At 38.2% G+C, this 21,804-nt stretch overlaps 1 protein-coding gene across 20 annotated transcripts in view; it reads left to right on the top strand.

The window, feature by feature from the left end:
- Positions 1-21,804, top strand: part of IRAG2 (inositol 1,4,5-triphosphate receptor associated 2) — a 57,200-nt gene that overhangs the window by 8,401 nt on the left and 26,995 nt on the right. Inside the window, exons 3-10 of one of the 20 annotated variants that reach the window (XM_054664450.2) lie at positions 1,420-1,481; positions 2,646-2,726; positions 3,546-3,642; positions 6,200-6,347; positions 9,191-9,272; positions 19,168-19,214; positions 19,322-19,386; positions 19,581-19,688. In XM_054664450.2, the coding sequence (XP_054520425.2) occupies positions 1,420-1,481; positions 2,646-2,726; positions 3,546-3,642; positions 6,200-6,347; positions 9,191-9,272; positions 19,168-19,214; positions 19,322-19,386; positions 19,581-19,688 (690 nt within the window). Of the gene's footprint in view, positions 1-1,419; positions 1,482-2,645; positions 2,727-3,545; positions 3,643-6,199; positions 6,348-9,190; positions 9,273-15,598; positions 15,657-19,167; positions 19,215-19,321; positions 19,387-19,580; positions 19,689-21,804 lie in introns of those variants that run through there. The other 19 variants (XM_054664446.2, XM_063785835.1, XM_063785837.1 and 16 more) reach the window with 19 other exon arrangements.

Genomic DNA, 21,804 nt, shown 5'->3' with positions numbered 1-21,804 from the left:
CAGAGCCCACTGCTTGAGTTGAAGTTTGAGATTTGCCACGTGAATAAAGGGCATAAATATCAGTATCTATTCTAGTTGTTCAAAAGATTTGGGTTTATTTTCCGGTTTTGACTATGTTTCAGAGAGTAGGATTTGTCAAATAAATAATATGTTATTATGTACATCAAAGAGCTAGTTAAATATTAGATACTTTTCCCCCATTTCCATTATTCCAGGCATAAGACTTTTAGAGATTTTACTTAAGCAGAAAAACAAATATTTTTAGTTTCACAGAATGATACCCTGAGTTAAGCTCTGTTCCATGAGTCTAATCTCAGCTCCATGATTTACCAGTTACCTTTTCAATCCTCTGCACATCAGTGTTCTCATGATCTGAGATCTACTTGTAGGATTCTGGGATCCTAGGGCTGTAATTTGAGGGCTCAAGCAGAGGCTTATTGGAGAGAGGATTTCTTTATCAGTAGGAGGTCAGACTGAATGACCTCTAAAATGTATTCTTTTTTTTTTTTTTTTTTTTTTTTGAGAGGGAATCTCGCCCTGGAGTGCAGTGGCATGATCTTGGCTCACTGCAACCTTCACCTCCCAGGTTCAAGTGATTCTCCTGCCTCAGCCTCCCAAGTAGCTAGGATTACAGGCATGCGCCACCACACCCAGCTAATTTTCGTATTTTTTTTTTAGTAGAGATGGGGTTTTGTCATGTTGGCCAGGCTAGTCTCAAAGTACTGGCCTAAAATGATCCACCCACCTTGGTCTCTCAAAGAGCTGGAATTACAAGTGTGAGCCACTGCACCAGGCCTAAGATGTATTCTTGGCTTAAGATTAGACAATTCTGTGACTCACTTCTAGAAGACAATTCACATGTATCTATCAAAGTAAAATTTAAATACCCAAGGGAGATAATGGCTTATCTGTTCTAGCCTGCTTTTCCATTTTTCCCGAGTCATAAGTTGATAGTGCCATTCTCAGAAATCATTATTTTCCCTTTCCTTTTCTTCAGGCCCCAAATTTAAAGCCATTAAAAGTTTATGAAGCAATGAAATGAATTAAAGAAGACAAGGTTAAATATGCTCATACTGGGCATAGTGGCTCATGCCTGTAATCCCAGCACTGTGGGAGGCCGGGGTGGGTGGATCACCTGAACTCAGGAGTTTGAGACCAGTCTAGACAACATGGTGAAACCCATCTCTACAAAAAATACCAAAACTAGCTGAGTGTGGTGGCATGTGCCTGTAATTCCAGCTACTTGGGAGGTTGAAACAGGAGGATGGCTTCAGCCCAGGAGGCAGAGTTTGCAGTGAGGTGAGATCATGCCACTGCACTCCAATCTGGGCAATAGAACCAAATCCTGTCTCAAAATAAATTCATTAATTAATTAAATTAAAATGGTCATATTGAGCTGGTTATAAATTCTCTTTGTAGCAACAATTGAGTCACTTCAAAAGGAGTTCATTGAAGGGGAACACCATGGCTTGCTGTTTCAGGTAAAATATCTCTGATATGTGTTCAGTTACTGTGGAGGAAATTGTTCAATTCATGTAAGGTTTTGAAGCTAATTTATAACAGACAATGACTTTAATCATTAAGTTAAATAACCAGTTTAGAAGAAAATGTTTTGGTGGACTTTGTTCTCTTGTGCACTTAAAGTATTTAGCAAAATAAGAAAGGAGATCTTACATTAGTGAGTGGCTACTGATAATATCTTCTAGAGAGGAAGCATTTCAGAATTTTCTTTGCCCCACCACTATATCTATTAGCAAACAGCCAGTTTTTCAGTCTTGGGGACCTCCTTTCTGAGAGTAAGGGCATATCATTCAATTTATAATATGCTGAAATTTTGAGTATTCTTGAATAGGCTTTGATGGTTACTGTCTCTTTTTTCTTTCTCATATCTGAATTAAACTTTCTATTTCTTTCTGTATGGGTCATCTCAAGATATCCCTGGTAAAGTGTATTTCCTTCCCTTATGATACTTGGTGAATCTCCTTTTTGTTCAGAAATGAAGAACATAAGGGAACAGCAAGGCAGCAAGGTTGGCACTGGAGGAAGATGATGGAGGAGGAAAGAAAGAAGGGTGATATTTGCATGTATCTGTTTCTAGGGCATCATGCAGACACATCTGTTAAAGCAGGAAAAAAAAAATCGTGGAAGATTAAGCTAGGCAGAGTGCCTAAAAAGCCCTCTGCAATAAGTTGAGCTGGAAAAACCTCCATATCTAAAGATGCTTTAATCATCTCAAGAACACCAACAACATTTTCTATTATAATATAACTATGATAGATGTGAATCTACCTCTTGGATTAAGGCAATAATTTTATAGCTATCAAATTTTCACAGACACCATTTTCACTACTCTGAGTTGCATCTCTAACAAGCTTCTTTAGCCTCTGCCTACAGATTTCAGTGACAAAGCCATTCAGTTTCTTGTTCCCGATCTTCAGATTTCATTCCTAGATCAAGTAATGGGGCAAATACAATGGGAGGTTTAAAATTACAAATGTGTTCCCTTGGAGTAGAATACAAAAAGAACTTGTCAATTTCACCCACTTTAGGTAGTGTCATATCTTCTATTAAGTCTAATGTGTTTGGAATCTTTGACTCTTTCATCATTCTGTCTTTGAATACACTCTACCATTTTCTCTTGACAGAGCTTTTTAGATGAGGAATTTCCTCACTATGATTCCCTGTCCTGCACAGATGCAATTCAACAACCTCTTCAAGAAAAATTGGTAATTGCAAGCTTTTTGAAATTATTTAGGTAGTAATTGTGAATCAACAACTATCCTGTAATAGAAAGCTAAGTCCAGTATGTATCAGTAGTCTTAGAACTGCATATATTGCTTTTATCAAGAGATTATCAAGTGAGGCAACAGATACCTGTTTTTGTAAATGTACACATACACACACACAAACCTAGTTGGTCCTTTGTCGCCCAGGCTGGAGTGCAGTGGTGCGATCTCAGCTCACTGCAACCTCCGCCTCCCGGGTTCAAGAGATTCTCCTGCCTCAGCCTCTGGAGTAGCTGAGATTACAGTCACACACCACCACGCCCGGCTAATTTTTGTATTTTTAGTAGAGATGGGGTTTCCCCATGTTGGCCAGGCTGGTGACCTGAAGTGATCCACCTGCCTCAGCCTCCCAAAGTGCTGGGATTACAGGCATGAACCACCGCACCCGGCCTGTTTTACTTTTTTTAATTGCAGTATCACGAAGAATTATGTAACTAAGTTTATTCCTCACCTATACCTCTTTCCTCAAAGCCTTTGTTTACATCAAAGTGTCAATTATTTGGAGTTGATGATGTTAGCATTCTCCTAGATTACTAAATTGTGACTTTTAAATAAGAATTATAAGTTACTCATACGTATACCTTTTGATCAAACACTTGAAAGCTTTTTTACTTGACAGAATTTATTTTCTTCTTGATCTCTCTCACAGGGTCACTTGAGACTAGAGATATTCTTTCCATCTTTGAAATGGAGGTAGTAGATTATGAAATATATGTTACATTCCTTTAGATGGCTAATACTACTTGGTTTTCTGTTCAGAAGCAGTGTTGCCACAAACTATATGGTGGTCAAGAAGCAAGAATACATCAGACACCCCTGACCTTGAAACATACGTGCTGGTACACACCTCTGCTGGGTAAGCCCCCCTTCTATACCTGCTCAGACACAAGTAGGGGTAGAGTTCTATTTGAAAGGGAAAATAACTAGTTATTATTACATTTGTATAGGAAGAATTGTTGAATACGTGTATATTTACCCCTGAATTCAGTCAATCAATATGTATTTGAGTACCTGCTCTGTGCAAGGCACCATATTATGCATGATAAAGAATAAGTCCTGGCCAGGCACGGTGGCTCATGCCCATAATCCCAGCACCTTGGGAGGCCACAGCAGGTGGGTTGCTTGAGCCCAGGAATTCGAGACCAGCCTGGGCAACATCTCTAAAACAAACAAACGTAAAAGAATAAGTCCTAAAGTAGCTCACAGACTAGCAAGGAGACAAGACCTGGACTCAGAGAAGTCGAAGATGATTCCATGGAAGCGGTTAGAGTTGAACTGGCCTTGAAAGATTAGTTGGCTTTGGAAAAGCAAAAAACATCAAAAAAAGTATTCTAATGGGTGAGAGTAACATGAGCAAACAAAACAAAAAAAATATGAAGAGAAGTAAGAATCAAAAGCCTTAAGTGTTTGAAAAAGAGCCAAAGGTAGGCAAGTCATTTTGAAAACGAAAGGTTTCGGGTTGAGATACAGTAGAAGAGACATTTGGAGAAGGAAAATTGGGTTGTGGGTCAAATTTATACTCAATGCCAAGAGAAAGAGCTTTATTCTAAGAAGTGGTCAAAGTAGTGATACCTCTCAGGATAACATGGATGCAGTTAAAAGCTAAAATTAACGTCTAGTTCTGAAATGACAAAAGAAATGATTATCAAAGTAAATTTAAGAAGGAATAAAGAGAAAAAGTAGAGTGATTTGTGGATCATTTAAATTTGAGAAGGAAAAACTACTAATACTAATGGAGTGTCTATTTTGTGTCAGGCAATATAAATTAGTGCTTTTTAGAGATTACTTGCAATAACTCAGTAACAATAACCACCACCAACAGTGGGAGTACTTAAACAGTGCTTGCTGGCCAGGTGCAGTGGCTCAAGCCTGTAATTCCAGCACTTTGGGAGGCCAAGGTGGGCAGGTTGCTTGAGGTCAGGAGTTGGAGACCAGCCTGGCCAATATGGTGAAACCTCATCTCTACTAAAAATACAAAAATTATCTGGGCATGGTGGTGCACACCTGTAGTCCCAGCTACTCAGGAGGCTGAGGCAGGAGAGTCACTTGAACCCAGGAATTGGAGGTTGCAGTGAGCCGAGATTGTACCATCACATTCCAGCCTGGGCGTCGCAGTGAGACTCAGTCTCAAAAAAAAAAAAAGAGAGAGAGAGAGAAAGAATGCTTGCTATGTGCCAGACACAGTTCAATGCTCTTAACATATCTATTAACTCATTTAATCCTCAACACATCCCTGTGAGGTAGATGTTAATATAATTACCATTCAAAAGATAAGGAAACAGAGGAACATTGAGTTAATAATTTGCCCAAGGTCATCTGTCACTTTATACATAAGCAAACTGAGGCTCAGAGTGGCTTAGTTATTTATTCAAGATCACACAACTGGTATGTGGCAGAGCCAGGATCTGAACCAAAAATTTCTGATTGACCCTAAACCATATGTTTTTTCTATTAAACTCTGCTGCTTCCTATACTCAGAAACACACATAACAAGATGGTTTTCCCTAATAAATGATTTGTGATCTCAACCTATTTCCCCTACCACTCTTTGATGGGTTCTAATTACCATGTCTAATGCTTTTCTCTTCTGGAGGCTGCAAAATTGTTCTGTAAAAGACCCGATAGTAAATATTTTAGTTTCTGCTGTAACTACTCAACTTTACTGTTGCATCACACAAACAGCCATGGACAATGTGTGAACAAATGGGTGCAGCCGTGTTCCAGTAAAACTTTATTTATTTATTTTTTGAGACAGGGTCTCACTTTGTCATTTAGTGGCACAAACACGGCTCACTGCAGCCTCAACCTCTTGGGCTCAAGTGATTCTCCTGCCTTAGCCCCTCAAGTAGCTGGGACTACAGGCACATGCCATCACACCCAGTTAATTTTTGTCATTTTTATAGAGATGGGGGTTTGCCATGTTGCCCAGGCTGGTCTCAGACTCCTGAGCTCAAGCAATCAACCTGCCTCAGACTCCTAAAGTGCTGGGATTACAGGCGTGAGCCACCACATCTGGCCACAGTGAAACTTTACAAAAACGGGCAGCTGGCTGGATTTTCACCCGCTGGCTGTAGATTGTTAACCTCTCTAGTTGCTTAGTGGGCAGGGGTTTTCTGACCTCTCCCACACTTAAAAAAACTTTTTTGAAATTATTATTTTGTAAATATTATTATTAGAACTAAACTTATTTTATATATATTAATATTACTATCATTCCCAAATGCTTTGTTAAAATTAAGCATTTGACGTTTTTACCCTCTGTGATTAGGCATCAAGGGAGTTTATGTTAAAATGTTAATAGAAGCGGGTTAACTTTCACTTTTTCAGTCTCTCAAGAAGGAAAGACTTTATGCTTCAATATAGTTTGAACCAGAAATTGGTCTCTATTTTTATTTTTTTCTGTTCTACTGCAGATGCCTTATCTCTGGATAGTTTTACAGCAGTTCCAACTCTGGAATCAACACCTTTCTCAGGTGTAGCCAACCAAATCCACACTCTGTGTGAAAGGCCCACATATGGAGAAGTAAAGGATGGTGCTTTGGATGTAAGAAGACAACACAAGTAGGTTAAGAGCAAAATTTACTTACTCTACTCCTCATGGGTGGCCCATTCCCATTGCCTAACATTTTAATTGGTCGGATTTTCATAATGTGAGATCACATCTTTATTGTCGAACTTCTCTAACTTCCTGAAAATTTACAATTTCTTTCTTTCTTTTTTTTTTTTTTTTTTTTTTGAGATGGAATCTCGCTCTCTTGCCCACACTGGAGTGCAGTAATGTGATCTCGGCTGCCTCCTGAGGTCAAGCAATTCTCATGCCTCAGCCTTCCAAGTAGCTGGGACTACAGACGCATGCCACCATGCCCAGCTAATTTTTGTATTTTTAGTAGAGATGGGGTTTTGCCACATTGGCCAGGCTGGTCTCGAACTCTTGGCCTCAAGTGATCTGCCCTCCTTGGCCTCCTAAAGTGCTGGGATTACAGGTGTGAGCCACCACGCCCAGCCGAAAATTTACAATTTTGAGATAAAGTTATTGCTGTAGTTTTCTTGGAGTGTAGTTTTCTTGCTTTTCTTGAATTTCATAATACCACTCTAAAGCTTAAAAGACAAATTAGACTACCTAAAATGTTTCCACTTTTTAGGAATATACCATAGACTGCTAAGTTAACATAGGTAGATTTTGATCATAATTCTCTTTCTTTCACATTCAAAGTTAACGCATCTTTGGGAACCTGTCCTTGTCCCTGCACCCTACCCTCTTCCTCTTTAAGTACACAGACTAATCTTCTAATCTAAAGGAAAAACACACTCACCAATGGAGTGTTTTTTCCTACTGTAGTCTCAATACCACACTTCTGATACCAGATGTGTGGGGGTTTTTTTCCCCACACTCCAAGCAATTGTCCACACACCAATCACTTCTCCAGCCGACATGAAATGGGCGTCCAATAATTCAGTTCAATTCCAACATTATCTACCTGGAAATAGCATCCGATTCCACAGGTTAAGGGCTCAGTTCCACAAGGCTGGTCCCTGCTTGAGATGCCCCTTGCAGGTTCCAGACTGTGACCTGTGCTTCTGACCAACTGTCTATAAATTGGGGGTTGCCAAGACCCCCTTCTTGGGTTCAAATAATTTGCTAGAGTAGCTCACAGAACTCGGGGAAACACTTTCCTTACATTTATCCACTTACTACAAAGTTTATTTTATTCATTTATTTATTTATTTAAGTTTATTTTTTTGGAGGCAGGGTCTCACTCTGTCACCCAGGCTAGAGTACAGTAGTAATTTGGGCTCACTGCAACCTTGACTTCCTGGGCTCAGGTGATTGTCTCACCTCAGCCTTCTGAGTAGCTGAGACCACAGGTGCCTGCCACCACACCCCACTAATTTTTGTTTTTTGTTTGTTTTTTGAGACAGAGTCTCACTGTGTTGCCCAGGCTGGAGTGCAGTGGCATGATCTCGGCTCACTGCAACCTCTGCCTCCCGGGTTCAAGCAATCCTCCTGCCTCAGTCTCCCAAGTAGCTGGGATTACAGGCGCTTGCCACCATGCCCAGCTGATTTTTGAATTTTTAGTAGAGACAAGGTTTCGCCATGTTTGCCAGACTGGTCTTGAACTCCTGACCTCAGGTGATCCACCCACCTCAGCCTCCCAAAGTGCTGGGATTACAGGTGTGAGCCACAGCACCTGACCTTGTATTTTTCATAGAGACAAAGTTTCTCCATGTTGCCCAGGCTGGTCTTGAACTCCTGGACTCAAGTGATCCTCCCATCTCAGCCGCCCAGCATGCTGGGATTACAGGTGTGAGCCACTGTGCCAGGTGACAAAGTCTATTTTAAAGGATACAAATGAACAGCCAGATGAAGAGATACATCGGAAAGGTTTGGAAATGTCTCAAGCACAGGAGGGTCTGTCTTTGTGGAGTTGGGGTGTGCCATCTTCCCAGCACATGGCTATGTTTTAGTTCACCAAATCAGAAGCTTTCCAAGTGCTGTCCTTTCAGGTTTTTATGGAGGCTTTACTAGGCACGATTGATTAAATCATCGGCCATTGGTGATCAGCTCAGCCCCCTCCCCTCCCAGGAGCTTGGCAGGGTGGAGTTGAAAGTTCCAACCCTCGAACCACAGATTGGTTCCCCTGGCAACCAGCCCCTCATCCTGAGGCTATCCAGAAGCCCACCAAGAGACACCGCTTTAGAACAGAAGATGCTCGTAATACTAAGGAAATTTCAAGAGATTAAGGAGCTTTGCGTCAAACACTCCTATCACTCAGGAGATTACAAGGTCTTAGACACTCCGTATCAGGAACCAGGATCAGAGACCAAATATTAGAGTAAAGATTCCCCTAGCACCTCTGTCTACAAGGATTTTAGGAGGTCTGTCTCAGGAACTGGGGGCATTGATCACAATATCAACGACATCCTCCTAAGTTAACTTAGACATGTTTTGATCCTATTTCTGTTTCTTTCACACTCAAGGTTAACAAGCCTCTGGGAACCTATACCTGTCCCTGCCCTCATCCTCCTTCGGTGCTCATTTGCACCTGCCTTTTTAAGTATACAGACTCATCTTCCTTAGGAAACATTCAAAAATGTCAGTGCATTTTGTGAGGGCCTAATCTACCTCAATAAAATTTCCCTTCTGTATTGAGGGTGAGGAAGGATGGCTTTGAATTGCAAATGCTTTATTTTCATTTTTGACTGGATTCTCTGTTGTTTGTAACCTCTCTCTGATGGAGGTGGGAACTCTCTTTCATTATGTGTTACTTAAACCATGAACTTAATTAGAAATTTGATAAAATTAGGACTGGGCGTAGGGGAGTGAGAACCATGCTATAGTTTAGTATCTGCTAAGATTTGCAGTTTTTTCACCTGTAGTAAATAACTCTACTTCCTACTGCCAGGTGCCCAGGCCCCACAAGTGGCCCCAACCCAGGAACAAATCTCTCAGGCTGCATCAGGATGAATGATGACCCAAGTATGGAAGTGAGTGTTGGACTGGATTTTGGTTTCATTTTCAGTATTACCATATCCTGTTCTTCTTCTATGGGTATTCTTTTTCCCTGTCTTTTTTATTTTTTAAGTATTATGGATATTCTTGTAGCAAGTCTGAGTCTGCTATTGCAAAACTCAGATGCATGAGAAATAGCAACCTTTGAAGTCAAGAAATTAAAATTATTTAATATGAGGGCTTTCTACCCTGTGTTTAGTATGCACTGTGGGTTATAGAACCAAAAAGAGTTTCAATGAAGTGAGCTAAACTTTTTGTTTGAGAGGCAGGCTGGTTTGGGACTTAAATTCACGAATGACTGTAAGAAGCCTCGGATCCCATTGATTCTCCAAGAATTGAGGTCGAGGCTGGATAATCTTTGAGGGGCTGGTACCCTTTGTCAAACACCACAAAGCACGGCCATGCCCGTGGAGAGTAGTAAGGTATTAATTGGCAAAGTTAGGTGCTAGTGCCACTTTTCTACCCAAGAAGAGAATAATGCTAAATGACCTGAGAAGGTCACTTAGGTCACTGTCTCTATCATTGAGATGTGGTTGGAATGCCTTCCTCAGTCTGCACCCTGAGCCACGTGATCTTCTCAATCAAACAGAGCAGGCAGTTCTGTTTCAGGATCTGGCAGTCCATCATTCTTCTTTCTTTTACATTTTAATTGAGATATAATTCATCCACCAGACAATTCATTAATTTAAATTATTCACTTAAATGACTTTCAGTATATTCACAGAGTTGTACAACCATCACCACAATCGGTCTTAGAATACTTTGATCACCCCAGAAATAAACTGCGTACCCATTGGTAGTCTCTCCCTATTTCCTCCTGTCCCCAACCCCCAGCTGGAGGCAACCACTAATCTACTTTCTGTCCTATAGATTTGCCTATTCTGGACATCTCATATAAATGGATTCATACAATATGTGGCCTCCTGTGCCCAGCTTCTTTCAGTTAAGGTTCTCAAGGTTCTCAGCATAAGGTTCTCAAGATTCATCCATGTCATAGCATGATATCAGTACTTCATTCATTTTTATGGCTCAATAATATTCCACTGTATAGATACACACCACGTTTTGTTTTTCCATTCATCAGCTGATGGGCATTTGAGTTGTTTTTACTTTTTGGCTATTGCAAGTGATGCTATTATGAGCATCAGTGTATTGGTTTTTGTGTAAACATGTTTTTAATTCTTTTGGGTGTATTCCTGTGGCAGAGTTACTGCATCATATGGTAACTCTATGTTTAATGTTTTTGAGGAACTGCAAAACAGACTTCGAGGGTGGCTATATCCTTTTACATTTCCAACAGCAATGTATGAAGATTCAGGTTTCTCTGTATCCTCATTAAATATTTGCCTATTTTTTATTAAAGCCATCTTTGTGGGTGCAAAGTGATACCTCACTGTATTTTTGATTTGCATTTCTCTAATGATTAATAATGAACATCTTTTCCTGTGTTTGTTGGCCATTTGTATAACTTCTTTGGAGACAAGTCTACTCAGATCCTTTGCTCATTTTAAAGATGGGATTATATTTCTTTTTACTATTGAATTGTACAAGTTGTTGTTATTCTTCCTGTTAAGTGGGTATATGGCATTGTTTTTGTTCATAAATACCTGTCTGAGCAGCTAAGAAAAAGGAAATGAATCTATTTTGCTCTTACCTAGAGGCCAAGGTGGGCGGATCACTTGAGGTCAGGAGCTCAAGAACAACCTGGCCAATATGGTGAAACCCCATCTTTACTAAAAATACAAAAATTAGGTGGCGGGCACCTATACTCCCAGCTACTTGGAAGGCTGAGGCAGGAGAATTGCTTGAGCCCAGGAGGCAGAGGTTGCAGTGAGCCGAGATTGCGCCACTGCACTCCAGCCTGGGTAACAGGACAAGACTCCATCTCAAAAAATAAAAATAAAAATAAATTGAAAAATTTTAAAAATATATCTTGCTCTTACCTAGCAATTCTTATAAAGTTTTAGTAAAGGAAGTTGAACTTGGAAGCTTACAGGATGTTTGGTTATTAGTAATTTCCCTTTTATCTGGCACTGAGTTTACTAAGAAGAAGGAAGAAACAAATATCAGTTGTGTGCCAGGAACTTTGTACAAAAGCATTTCCACATGCCATGTGATTAATCTGCTCCACACTTCTCTGCTTTTTACAAAGGAGGCAACTGAAGTTGAGGGAGTTAAATAACTTGCCCATGATCACTCAATTAATAAATAACAAACCTGGGATTAAAATTCAGATTTGTCCAGCTTCAAAGGATACAGGCCTTTGTCATGGCCACTCTTAGTACACTGAATTCAGACATTTTAATCATAATTACTTAGCATTACCTTGAAAGTTTTTTTTTTTTTTTTTTTGGCTAAGAAATGTACTGCCTTTTATATCTAAAAGGACCTCCATATTGACTCTTATTAGGATATGTGACTGCGTGGTTTTGTCTATGCTTCACACCCATTAAGAAATAGGAGCTGGGCTGGGCGCAGTGGCACACGCCTGTAATCCCAGCACTTTGGGAGACCGAGGCAGGTGGATCACCTGAGGTCAGGAGTTTGAGACCAGCCTGGCCAATGTAGTGAAACCCAATTTCTACTAAAAAATACAAAAATTAGCCAGGCATGGTGGCAGACGCCTGTAAAACCAGCTCCTTGGGAGGCTGAGGCAGGAGAATCACTTGAATCCGGAAGGAGGAGGTTGAGTGAGCCGAGATCGTGCCATTGTTCTCCAGCTTGGGTGACAAGAGTGAAACTCCATCTCAAAAAAAAAAAAAAAAAAAAAAGAAAGAAAGAAAAAGAAAAAAAAGAAATAGGTGCTAACAGACATCACAATCGAGCCTCCAGTCACATGCTCCTGTAAGTTCCCTGAAGATTTTCTTGTGTCTTCTGTAGTTTGCAACAGCCCAGGAATTAGTCTGTTGGCTGCACCTTCTGACTGACCCCACCAATTCTCAACCTTCCCATTCCAGGTTTCTGCTCCACTGGAGAATCTCAACAGCCTGGTAACTGTACTCTCTGCCTCTGCCCCTTGTCCCTTGAGCAACTCCCCACCTACCATCATTTTATACTCACATTATCTCTTAAGAAAATAGAAAGCTCTCCTTAGAAAACACTTTTCTAAGCATTGTCATTGGTAATAAGTACAGGGAATTAGAGTAAAATATAAGATATAAATTATTTTTAAAACATAATATATGTTTATCATCCCAGTGGACCCCCCAAACGATGGGTGTTTTTTTAACTCCTTGTCCCTAAATGATGGATTCTGTCAATCTCTACAGCCTTATAACAAACGACTTGACCTGGTGTTGGAGTCCCTCTCTAAACTGGTTGCAGTCTACCTTTTTACCTTTATTTCCCCATTGTTGTGTATGGTTGTGCCTGTACGTCAGCCAAACCAGGTAGCCTGTATTGTCAGAATATATCACACAAACCTGTTTGTGCTGTTTTCTTTGCCCAGAACAATGTTATGCTTTTCCATTTATCAAAATTCTATTAGACTGTCAAGCCCCATTTCAAAAACCAATAAAAACTTTTTTTGTGGTAGCATAAAATGTTGACATTCAAGCATCTCCAGTCCTTCTTGAGGTGGAAATCATAATGGATTAAGAGTGGGGAGATGAGGTTTTTCTGTGGGTTGGCCTCTGTGTGACTCTGGGAAAGTCGTGTTTTCAGGCCTGTTTCCTCATTTCTCAATGATCCAACTCAGAAAAAAACTAAGCTCACTTCCTTCTTTAAGACCCTTGTAATTCTCTGTGCCCCACATTTCTTGTCACCTGTATGCTGGTTTGCATTGTAGTTATTTATTTTCTTATATTTATTTGTATATTAGGTGATAAAATTGCTGGACAGTACCTTTATTTGGCCATTAACCAATGTGCATGTAGCACCCTGCATAGGATTACATACAGTAGCTGCCCAATACTATTTGTTGAATGCCTATTTATTTAGGTTGTACTCACTACAACGTCTGTTTAAAACACTGAGAGTGAGCACTCAATTAGCTTACCGCTTTCTGACTCATTTCTTTGGGCTGGTGCTCCTAAGAACTTGAGATTTACTTTCTGTTCCTTCCCCATATTCACAGAGGAAGCTGTCTTCTAATATCTTTCCCAGAAGGCACAGTGCAACATAAAAGTGAACATCATTATTCATAAGCAGGTCTTTGGGAGAGCAAAGAACGCTAACAAGGTTAATGTCTCAAAAAGAACATCTCAAAGTAAAATAATTTGGAGCCCTGTTTGGGACATTCTTGAGGAAGAAAGAACTTCTTTATTCACCCAATAAATTAGTTTATTTGGGATATTCTGGTGTAGTTAGGAAAGAAGGGAACAAATTATTTCCAGTCCTTATCTTTTGGAGATTCATTCTGAAATATTTACGGATAAAAATGTTATGATGTCTGCCATTTGCTTCAAAACAAGGCAGGTGTAGGTTTAGAGGGTGAGAGTTTGAAACAAGATTGGCCATAGGTTGGTAATTGTTGAATCTGCATGACGGATATACCAGGATTCATTAGATTCTTTGTTTTGTCTACTTTTGTATTTATCTGAAATTTTTCCTAGTAATGCTCTAGAATCTTTAGCCACATAGCATAGGCTGTAGAATGAAGCACATCTAGATTGAAGACTGGCTTTATTACTTATTAGCTGTGTGAACTTGGACACATGACCTAACCTGTCTGAATTTGCTGTGTCCCCTGTGAAATAGACATTGATTTTCATAGTTCTTTTGAGGATTCAAATAAACACACACAAATACTTTACATATATACATATATTCCCACATATCTGTATCACTGAGTTCTGGCCTAACCTGTCCATGGAAACAAACCAACTAGGTCATATGTAGAGGCAAGACACTGCCTCTCAATGCCTTGTTTCCCCACTTGCTGATGACTAAGAAGGCCTTTCCTTTCATGGAGTCGTTTCCCAACATTTCCAGTGAGCTCCAGAGGTGAATACCAAATATATCCCCATGTTCTTCAGGCCTCACCGACTAGTGGCTTCCATGTAGACTTTTAACCTCTCGAGAAATTGTGGGGCCAAGAAGTTGGTTTCACGACTCATGTCTCCGCAGTTCTTTTGGTTTGTTGTCCACACTGTCCTATGACAACAAAATTGATTCTTCCTTCTATCTTACTTCAGTCTCAACTCTGACCCCACCAAGATACTCTGTAACATACGCAAAATACCTGAATCATAGTAAAACCTCAAAAAGAAAATTAGCTGGTCATATTTCCCAGAATCAGAATTATCAGCAGCATGAAGGCCAGAGTATATCTTGAAACAAGCCAATGATTTGGAGATGAATTTCTCTGTTTTTCTTTTGGCTGTTAAAAAAATTACATATACCAAATATTAAGTGTCTTGTCTCTCTTTGCGTTATCCTTCATGTTATTACATGCTTTTGTCTAAGATGTACTATCACTGGGAGGAGGTGATTTATTAAGGCCAAGAACAGGATCAATTTAAAAATATCTCAGAAGATTTTCTGGCTATTGTCTATCCTGTTCTTCCAAGTTGTATGTGGGTGCAGCATTAATAACCTTGGAGAATAAATAACATTGCCAGTTGCAAAATTGGAACATGTAGAAGTTGACTGATAACTATATTACAAATGAACCTGAAAGTGGTGGGTGTAACCTGTAGATCTGAGGGTGTGGTATACCTTTAGTTAGAAAGAGAAAAAATAAATGCAAACCTATAAGCAAATTTAGCTTTGTTTAGGTTCCAGTAGTTCTAATCTTTTAAAATTCAACTTAGCATTGTTCCTCTTTTTGGAACATTTAAACAGACACTGAGTCAAGTCAGAAGTAAGTCTAATAGACTCTTTGTTAAGTTATTTTTTTGTTCTCAGAAAATCACGTTTATTTAAGTATCAGTTATCTAAAATGGGTCAAATAGTAAACATTACATTGGAACCATAAATATTTATTAGTAGAAGGTTTCTGATCACAAAATCTGTAGTTTAGTATTTCATATAAAAGAGCAAAAATAAAATAATCCTGGGATATTAGGCCAATTAATCTTAAAAGTTATTTTTTATTGTTCATGTTGTTCAATCTAAATATTGAAATAATATTGCTGTGTGTGTGTATGCGTGTGTGTGTGTGTGTGTGTGTGTGTGTGTGTCTCCTGTGTTTGCTGACCCAGCCCATGGGAGAATCTGTTTCATTTTTTCCATGAGTACTTTTGCTACCCCACCCTACATTAGACTCTTGCTGTCAAAAGCAAATGGGCTGGACCATGGATTTTTCATGTAAATGTTATGCAGGTTAATATTTGAATGGCTTGGACAGAAAGAGCATTCTCCCTGCTCTGTGCTATCCACATGTGTTAGATTCATTGACTTGAGCCAATCTTCTACATGTAAGTGAATCTCTCATCTGAACTTTCTTTTTCTTATTCTTCATTTTCCTTGATTTTAAATTATATCTAGTAGATTATCTTTCTCATGATCTGTCCAGGTGTCACAGTTGGTGCGTGCTGGTTATGTTCTGCTGTGGGCCTGGTTTGCTGGTTTAAATAGAGGTGACTTTAGAAGCTAGAAGAAAAGAGCCCAAATGTGGAAAGTTTTTGCCCCAACCCCTTGAGGGTTTCATCTCCAGCTTTCATGAACTGTTGTCCTAAATTTGAAACCAGATTAAAAAAAAAAATCTTCTTTACTCTAGTTAGTCTCACAAGAAGAAAAAAAAATTGTCATTAGACCAAACTTGTGAAAACTTAGGATTGGGATATGTTGTATATTGGGTTGTTTTCTGATTACTGACTTTTACAAAGATGAGTGCTTTGAGAATAACATCCAGTTGCTTACCTTGCTACTGTTCCACAACAAGGTAGTATTAAATGGCTACTAAACATAGGCAATTTCTCCAAAATCACATAATTATTTGTTTAATCAATAAATATTTTGTATTTATTGAAAGACTTCTAACTACAATGTTTCATATCTAAGGTATAGGGCAAAAGAAGGCCTTACACAGAGCATTAGGGCAAATGAGACTGATATGTAACATAATGGAGGCAAACTGTATTTTTACTGTATTTATTACTTTGGCTTTAAATACTAATTAGACCTTTTTTTGAAAAGGTTTGCAGAAATGATGTACTCTCTTTTCCCCAAACTGGAAACTGGCATAATGGAATAGAAAATAAGAACTGCATTCTCTTTCATATTTCTTAAATATGAATACCCATGATCTTGACAGGTACAAAATGAAGGCTTTTCTGACAAGTGTATAGTGTTTTTTAGTTATAGTGCAATAATAAATGTTATTTCATGCTACAGATAGTAACAATGTGTTTATATGTGTTAGGATATTATACTTTATTATTATTAAGAAATCAATTCTTATTGATTTTTATGAAGTGTTACACTCAATAAAACTGAAGGATATTTAATTTTCTCCTTTTTTTATAGCTTCCTTTCTTTTGTTTTCTTTCTTTCTTTTCATTTTTTTTAAAGAAGGGTCTTGCCCTGTCACCCAGGCTGGGGTGCAGTGGTATGATCACAGCTCACTGCAACCTTAACCACCTGGGCTCAAGCAATCCTCCCATCTCACCCTCCCAAGTAGCTGCGATCGCAGGTGTACACCACTGTGCCCTGCTCATTTTTTAGTAGAGATGGGGTATTGTCATGTTGCTCATGTTGGTCTCAAACTCCTGGCCACAAACAGTCCTTCCACTGCAGCCTTCCAAAGTGTTGAGATTGCAGGCGTGTGCCACCGTGCCTTGTTCATTTCATATATATATATATAATATGTATGTGAAATATATATATAATATGTATGTGAAATATATATAATATATATGTGAAATATATATATAATATATATGTGAAATATATATTATATATGTGAAATATATATTATATATATGTGAAATATATATAATATATATGTGAAATATATATATAATATATATGTGAAATATATATAATATATATGTGAAATATATATAATATATATGTGAAATATATAATATATGTGAAATATATATAATAAAATATAATATATATTTATATATTATATATAAAATATATATACACATAATAGTATAGTTAAATAAACAGATAAAAATTAGTAATATATTTAAATATTTTAAAATAGGGCCATTATCACGTAACTACAATTTAAGGTACAGTTTCTCTTTAAAATTGAATTCAGATATCCCCACGCTGTTAATTCTGCCCTGTGCATATTACTTTCCTCTGTGGCATGCTGCTTATAAATTGTAGAGTAGGATTTGTATTATATATTTCTCTCCATGCTTGGCCTACAGGCTTCTTCAGGATAAGAACTGTGTTTTTATATATACTCTTTAGCCCTTGTCCCTGTTCCTAGCACAAAGTGGGCTTTGGATGAAAGTTTGTTGAATTAAATTAAACTGGTGTCATGAGGGGTTTCAGTCATGTATGAACTGACCCAAAGTCACTTAAGGCAGAAACAAAATGAAGTAAAAAAGAGAAAAAGTTGACCAACATCATTGATGCAGAAGTAGGTATAAATCCTCGCTTTGCAAGTTCGATTGTAGATTTTTTCTAAACATTTGAGGTGAACATCTTACAAGTCTACATTAAAAATCATCAACCAGTCTAAGACAATAATTGGGAAGTCTTTTCCTCTCCAATAGCCTAGGTTAGGGTATGCCCAAGTTGGTTTTGTTTACAGTGGAGAGGACACTGTATTTAGTTCGATATGTGTTTGAAAGCTGACTCCACCATTCTGACTGGTCTTGGGAAATTACCTTATTAACTGGCCTTCATTTCATTACCTGTAATAAGTAAATCTTTTCTTGCTAAAATCTGCTAAGGTTGTTGGGAGAATTAAATGAGATGATACATTAAAGGGCTCTTGTAAATTTTAATGTACTAAACATATACAAGCTACTATCATTGTACTGGATAAATACAAATTCAGCAAACCCTTAGTAAACCTGTACTTTACTTGTCTGTGACTATTGGAGATACTTTCTGGGACTGATTCTAAATACTGTGTGTGATATACAATATTCCCCCATGGGAACCTGTTGTTGGTTGTGACAGTTAATAAGTTCTGATTATGGAATAACTAAATGCCTTCTTTTTACTTTGTGTAGGTTTTCCATATGTCTGAATGATTTCAGTTTTATTGAATTTTAATTTATTTTTCTAAACTAAATCAAATAATTAAAATAATATACTAGAAAAGCTTGTTATTAGAAACGAAACTATGTTCTCACTGTATTTTTTGAAAAAGAAAGTTGTACAACTTTAATGCCCTAAAGTTACCCCCAAAATAGGAATTCCTTGTAGAAATTAAGAGGTTCATAGAAACTTTCAAACACTTGCCCTGGCAGGCTGGGACTATAATTTTGTTAAGTTCTTTTTGAGAATCAAGTAATAGGTGCTAACTTAGATGTAATCCTTCAGATCTCTCAGATATGGATTAAGTTTGAAATGCATGATTTTTCTAGCTAGAAAACTAAGAGCAATTTTAAAATTACCAGGTCAGAAATTTTAGGTTGAGTGCTATTCCCACACATAGAAATGTTGTTTCATGCCCTTGTAGAATTTTCTGTTTAAAGAAAACTTGACTTAAGCGTATGAAATAAACCCTATCTGCCATTTGAGTTTAGAATTTGTTTTGCCCAAAATTTTTATCAGATTTTTAAAAATATCAGACTTGTAAATATACTTAATATTGGATTTTTGGGTAAGTGCAGCTTTGAGGAAGTGTGTATATCCATCTGCCCTATACCATCCCATTCCCATATCCTTTCCAAAAGAGCAGAGTAAATATGGGTTCATTTAGAATTGTATGAAAATGTTTGCTTAAAACAACCTCTTTGGAATGGAAAATGTCAAATTGTTGAACTTATGTCTCCTTTCTTTTTCCTTAAGGAGAATGGTGTTGAACGCGTGTGTTCTGAGAACCTGCTGCAGTCCAGGTTTGCTTGTTTGTGTTGTGTGTGTAAATTTGTATGCATATTTAGTTGGTTTTAAGAGAATTATTTGGACCTGACATTCCAAAACATGTTTGCTATCTTTTTGGCAGGGAATATTCCTCACTACCATTACCCAGACGCACTTCATCGACAGACGGTACTATAACTTCAAGTGGTAAGTGGATTTGGAAATAATATTAAAATAGACTGTTAGTATTATAGCTTTCAGCCTGATGTTCTGTGACCTGCTGGGGTGTGAGCAAATGAGAAGAACATAGGCAAATACTCCTTTTGCATAGTATAGTTAAATACACTATACTATAATATTATGTGCATAGTATTCACACCATTTGTTTCTCCTGTTGACAGATCCTGGATTAGAAATTCTGAATATGGCTTCTTGTGACCTTGACAGTAACTCACTCTGTAAGAAAGAGGAGGATACAAGATCAGCTTCTCCCACGATAGAGGCCCAAGGTAAAATGTTGACAGGTGTAAGCGTGATTTTAATTCTAAAACACGAAGCAAGTCTATAAGCTAGTGAAGTAAGTATCCACACTAGCTCAATAATGTTATTTAATTTTTTTTGTAAAATAATTCTTATAAAACAATTTTGAAGATATAGTCTGCAGAAAAGAAATCCAAGTGGTAACTAACCATGGCCTTTCACACATAAGGATGGTATCAATTTTTTTCGATTTCATAGCCAGAACAAAAATTATGATATATTGTAATGGGACAAATATTTCCTATGGCAGAGATTGACTGGAATTTACTGGGTTTCAACTGTAGCACAGAAGTGACATCACCTGCTTAGGAAATTCTTGGAATCCTTGTTCGAATTTATCAGGTTAGAACGATGGAGCAATTAGCAATGGTCCACCCAGAGGCAACAGAACTAACCAGTTGGTTTGTTAGGTCCTTTTCTGCTACTTGACTCTGAAAACAATGTAGTTATTCTCGACCATTCCCAGTGAGACACCACTTTAGTTGACATTCATGGGAGGAATAGGCTCTAATTCCCATAAAAAAAATCAATCAAGGAAAATTCATTCTTTTTCTTTTTTCTTTTTCTTTTTTTTTTTTTTTTGAGACGGAGTCTCGTTCTGTCGCCCAGGCTGCAGTGCAGTGGCGCGATCTCAGCTCACTACAAGCTCCGCCTCCCAGGTTCACACCATTCTCCTGCCTCAGCCTCCCAAGTAGCTGGGACTACAGGTGCCCGCCACCACGCCCATCTAATTTTTTTGTATTTTTAGTAGAGACGGAGTTTCACCATGTTAGCCAGGATGGTCTCGATCTCCTGACCTTGTGATCCACCCGCCTTGGCCTCCCGAAATGTTGGGATTACAGGCGTGAGCCACCGCGCCTGGCCAAGGAAAATACATTCTATTGTTTGAACTCGACATTTAAGTTTGAGATAGAGGTGCTAAAATAGAATAGCCACAAAATTGCAGAAATGGAATCCATTTCATGGGTTAATTACAGAATGTCTTTATACTCCACCTTACGTCTAATAAGTAAATCTTTTAATTAAAAATACACTAAGGTTCCATTTGTTACCTATCATATAGACAAAGATGCACAAATTTGATTACACTCTGTTGGTAAAGTTGTAAGAACAAAAGAAAAGTGCTGTAGGGAATGTAACTTTTTGTAAATATAGTAGTCCCCTTTTATTCACTGGGGCTACATTCCAAGACCGCCAGTGGATTCCCAAAACTGATAGTGCCAAATCCTATACACACTATGTTTGTGGCTATATAGACATACCTACGATAAGTTTAATTTATTAATTAGATATTTACAACAATAACTAGTAATAAAATAGAACAATTTTGACAATATATTGTAATAAAACTTATGTGAATGTGGTCTCTCTCTCAAAATATATTATTGTGGCTGGGCGTGGTGGCTCACGCCTGTAATCCCAGCACTTTGGGAGGCTGAGGCAGGCAGATCACAAGGTCAGAAGATCGAGGGACCATCCTTACTAACACGGTGGAACCCCGTCTCTACTAAAAATACTAAAAATTAGCCAGGCGTGGTGGCGGGCACCTGTAGTCCCAGCTACTCGGGAGGCTGAGGCAGGAGAATGGCGTGAACCCGGGAGGCAGAGCTTGCAGTGAGCTGAGATTGCACCACTGCACTCCAGCCTGGGCAACAGAGCGAGACTCCGTCTCAAATATATATAATTGTATGTAATATTTTCAGACCATGGTTGATAGCAGGTAACTGAAACCATGGAAAGTGAAACCTTGGATAAGGGAGGGCTACTATAATGTGGAGAGAAATGTTCTAATATCTATCAAAATGTTGAATGTATATATCCTCTGATACAACTATTCATTTTCTAGGAATTTATCCTACAGATAATATGCACACACATCCCAAATAACATATGCAAATGCTTATATATTGCAGCATTGTCTGTAATAACAAAATATTAGATTTTGGCATATCCATGTAATAGAATACTAATATGCAGGCATAAAACATAAATAAGGAGACTTTTTTCTTACAATAACATAAAAGGCTACTCTTTCTTGGGGGAAAAAAGTACAGAATGTTAAGTATAGTGTACACAATTTTGTGA

The sequence above is a fragment of the Pan troglodytes genome, chromosome 10, assembly GCF_028858775.2.
Source record: "Pan troglodytes isolate AG18354 chromosome 10, NHGRI_mPanTro3-v2.0_pri, whole genome shotgun sequence".
Classification (NCBI taxonomy): Eukaryota; Metazoa; Chordata; class Mammalia; order Primates; family Hominidae; genus Pan; species Pan troglodytes.
The sequence above is the reverse complement of the archived record's forward strand: the minus strand, read 5'-3'. Positions and strand labels throughout refer to the sequence as shown.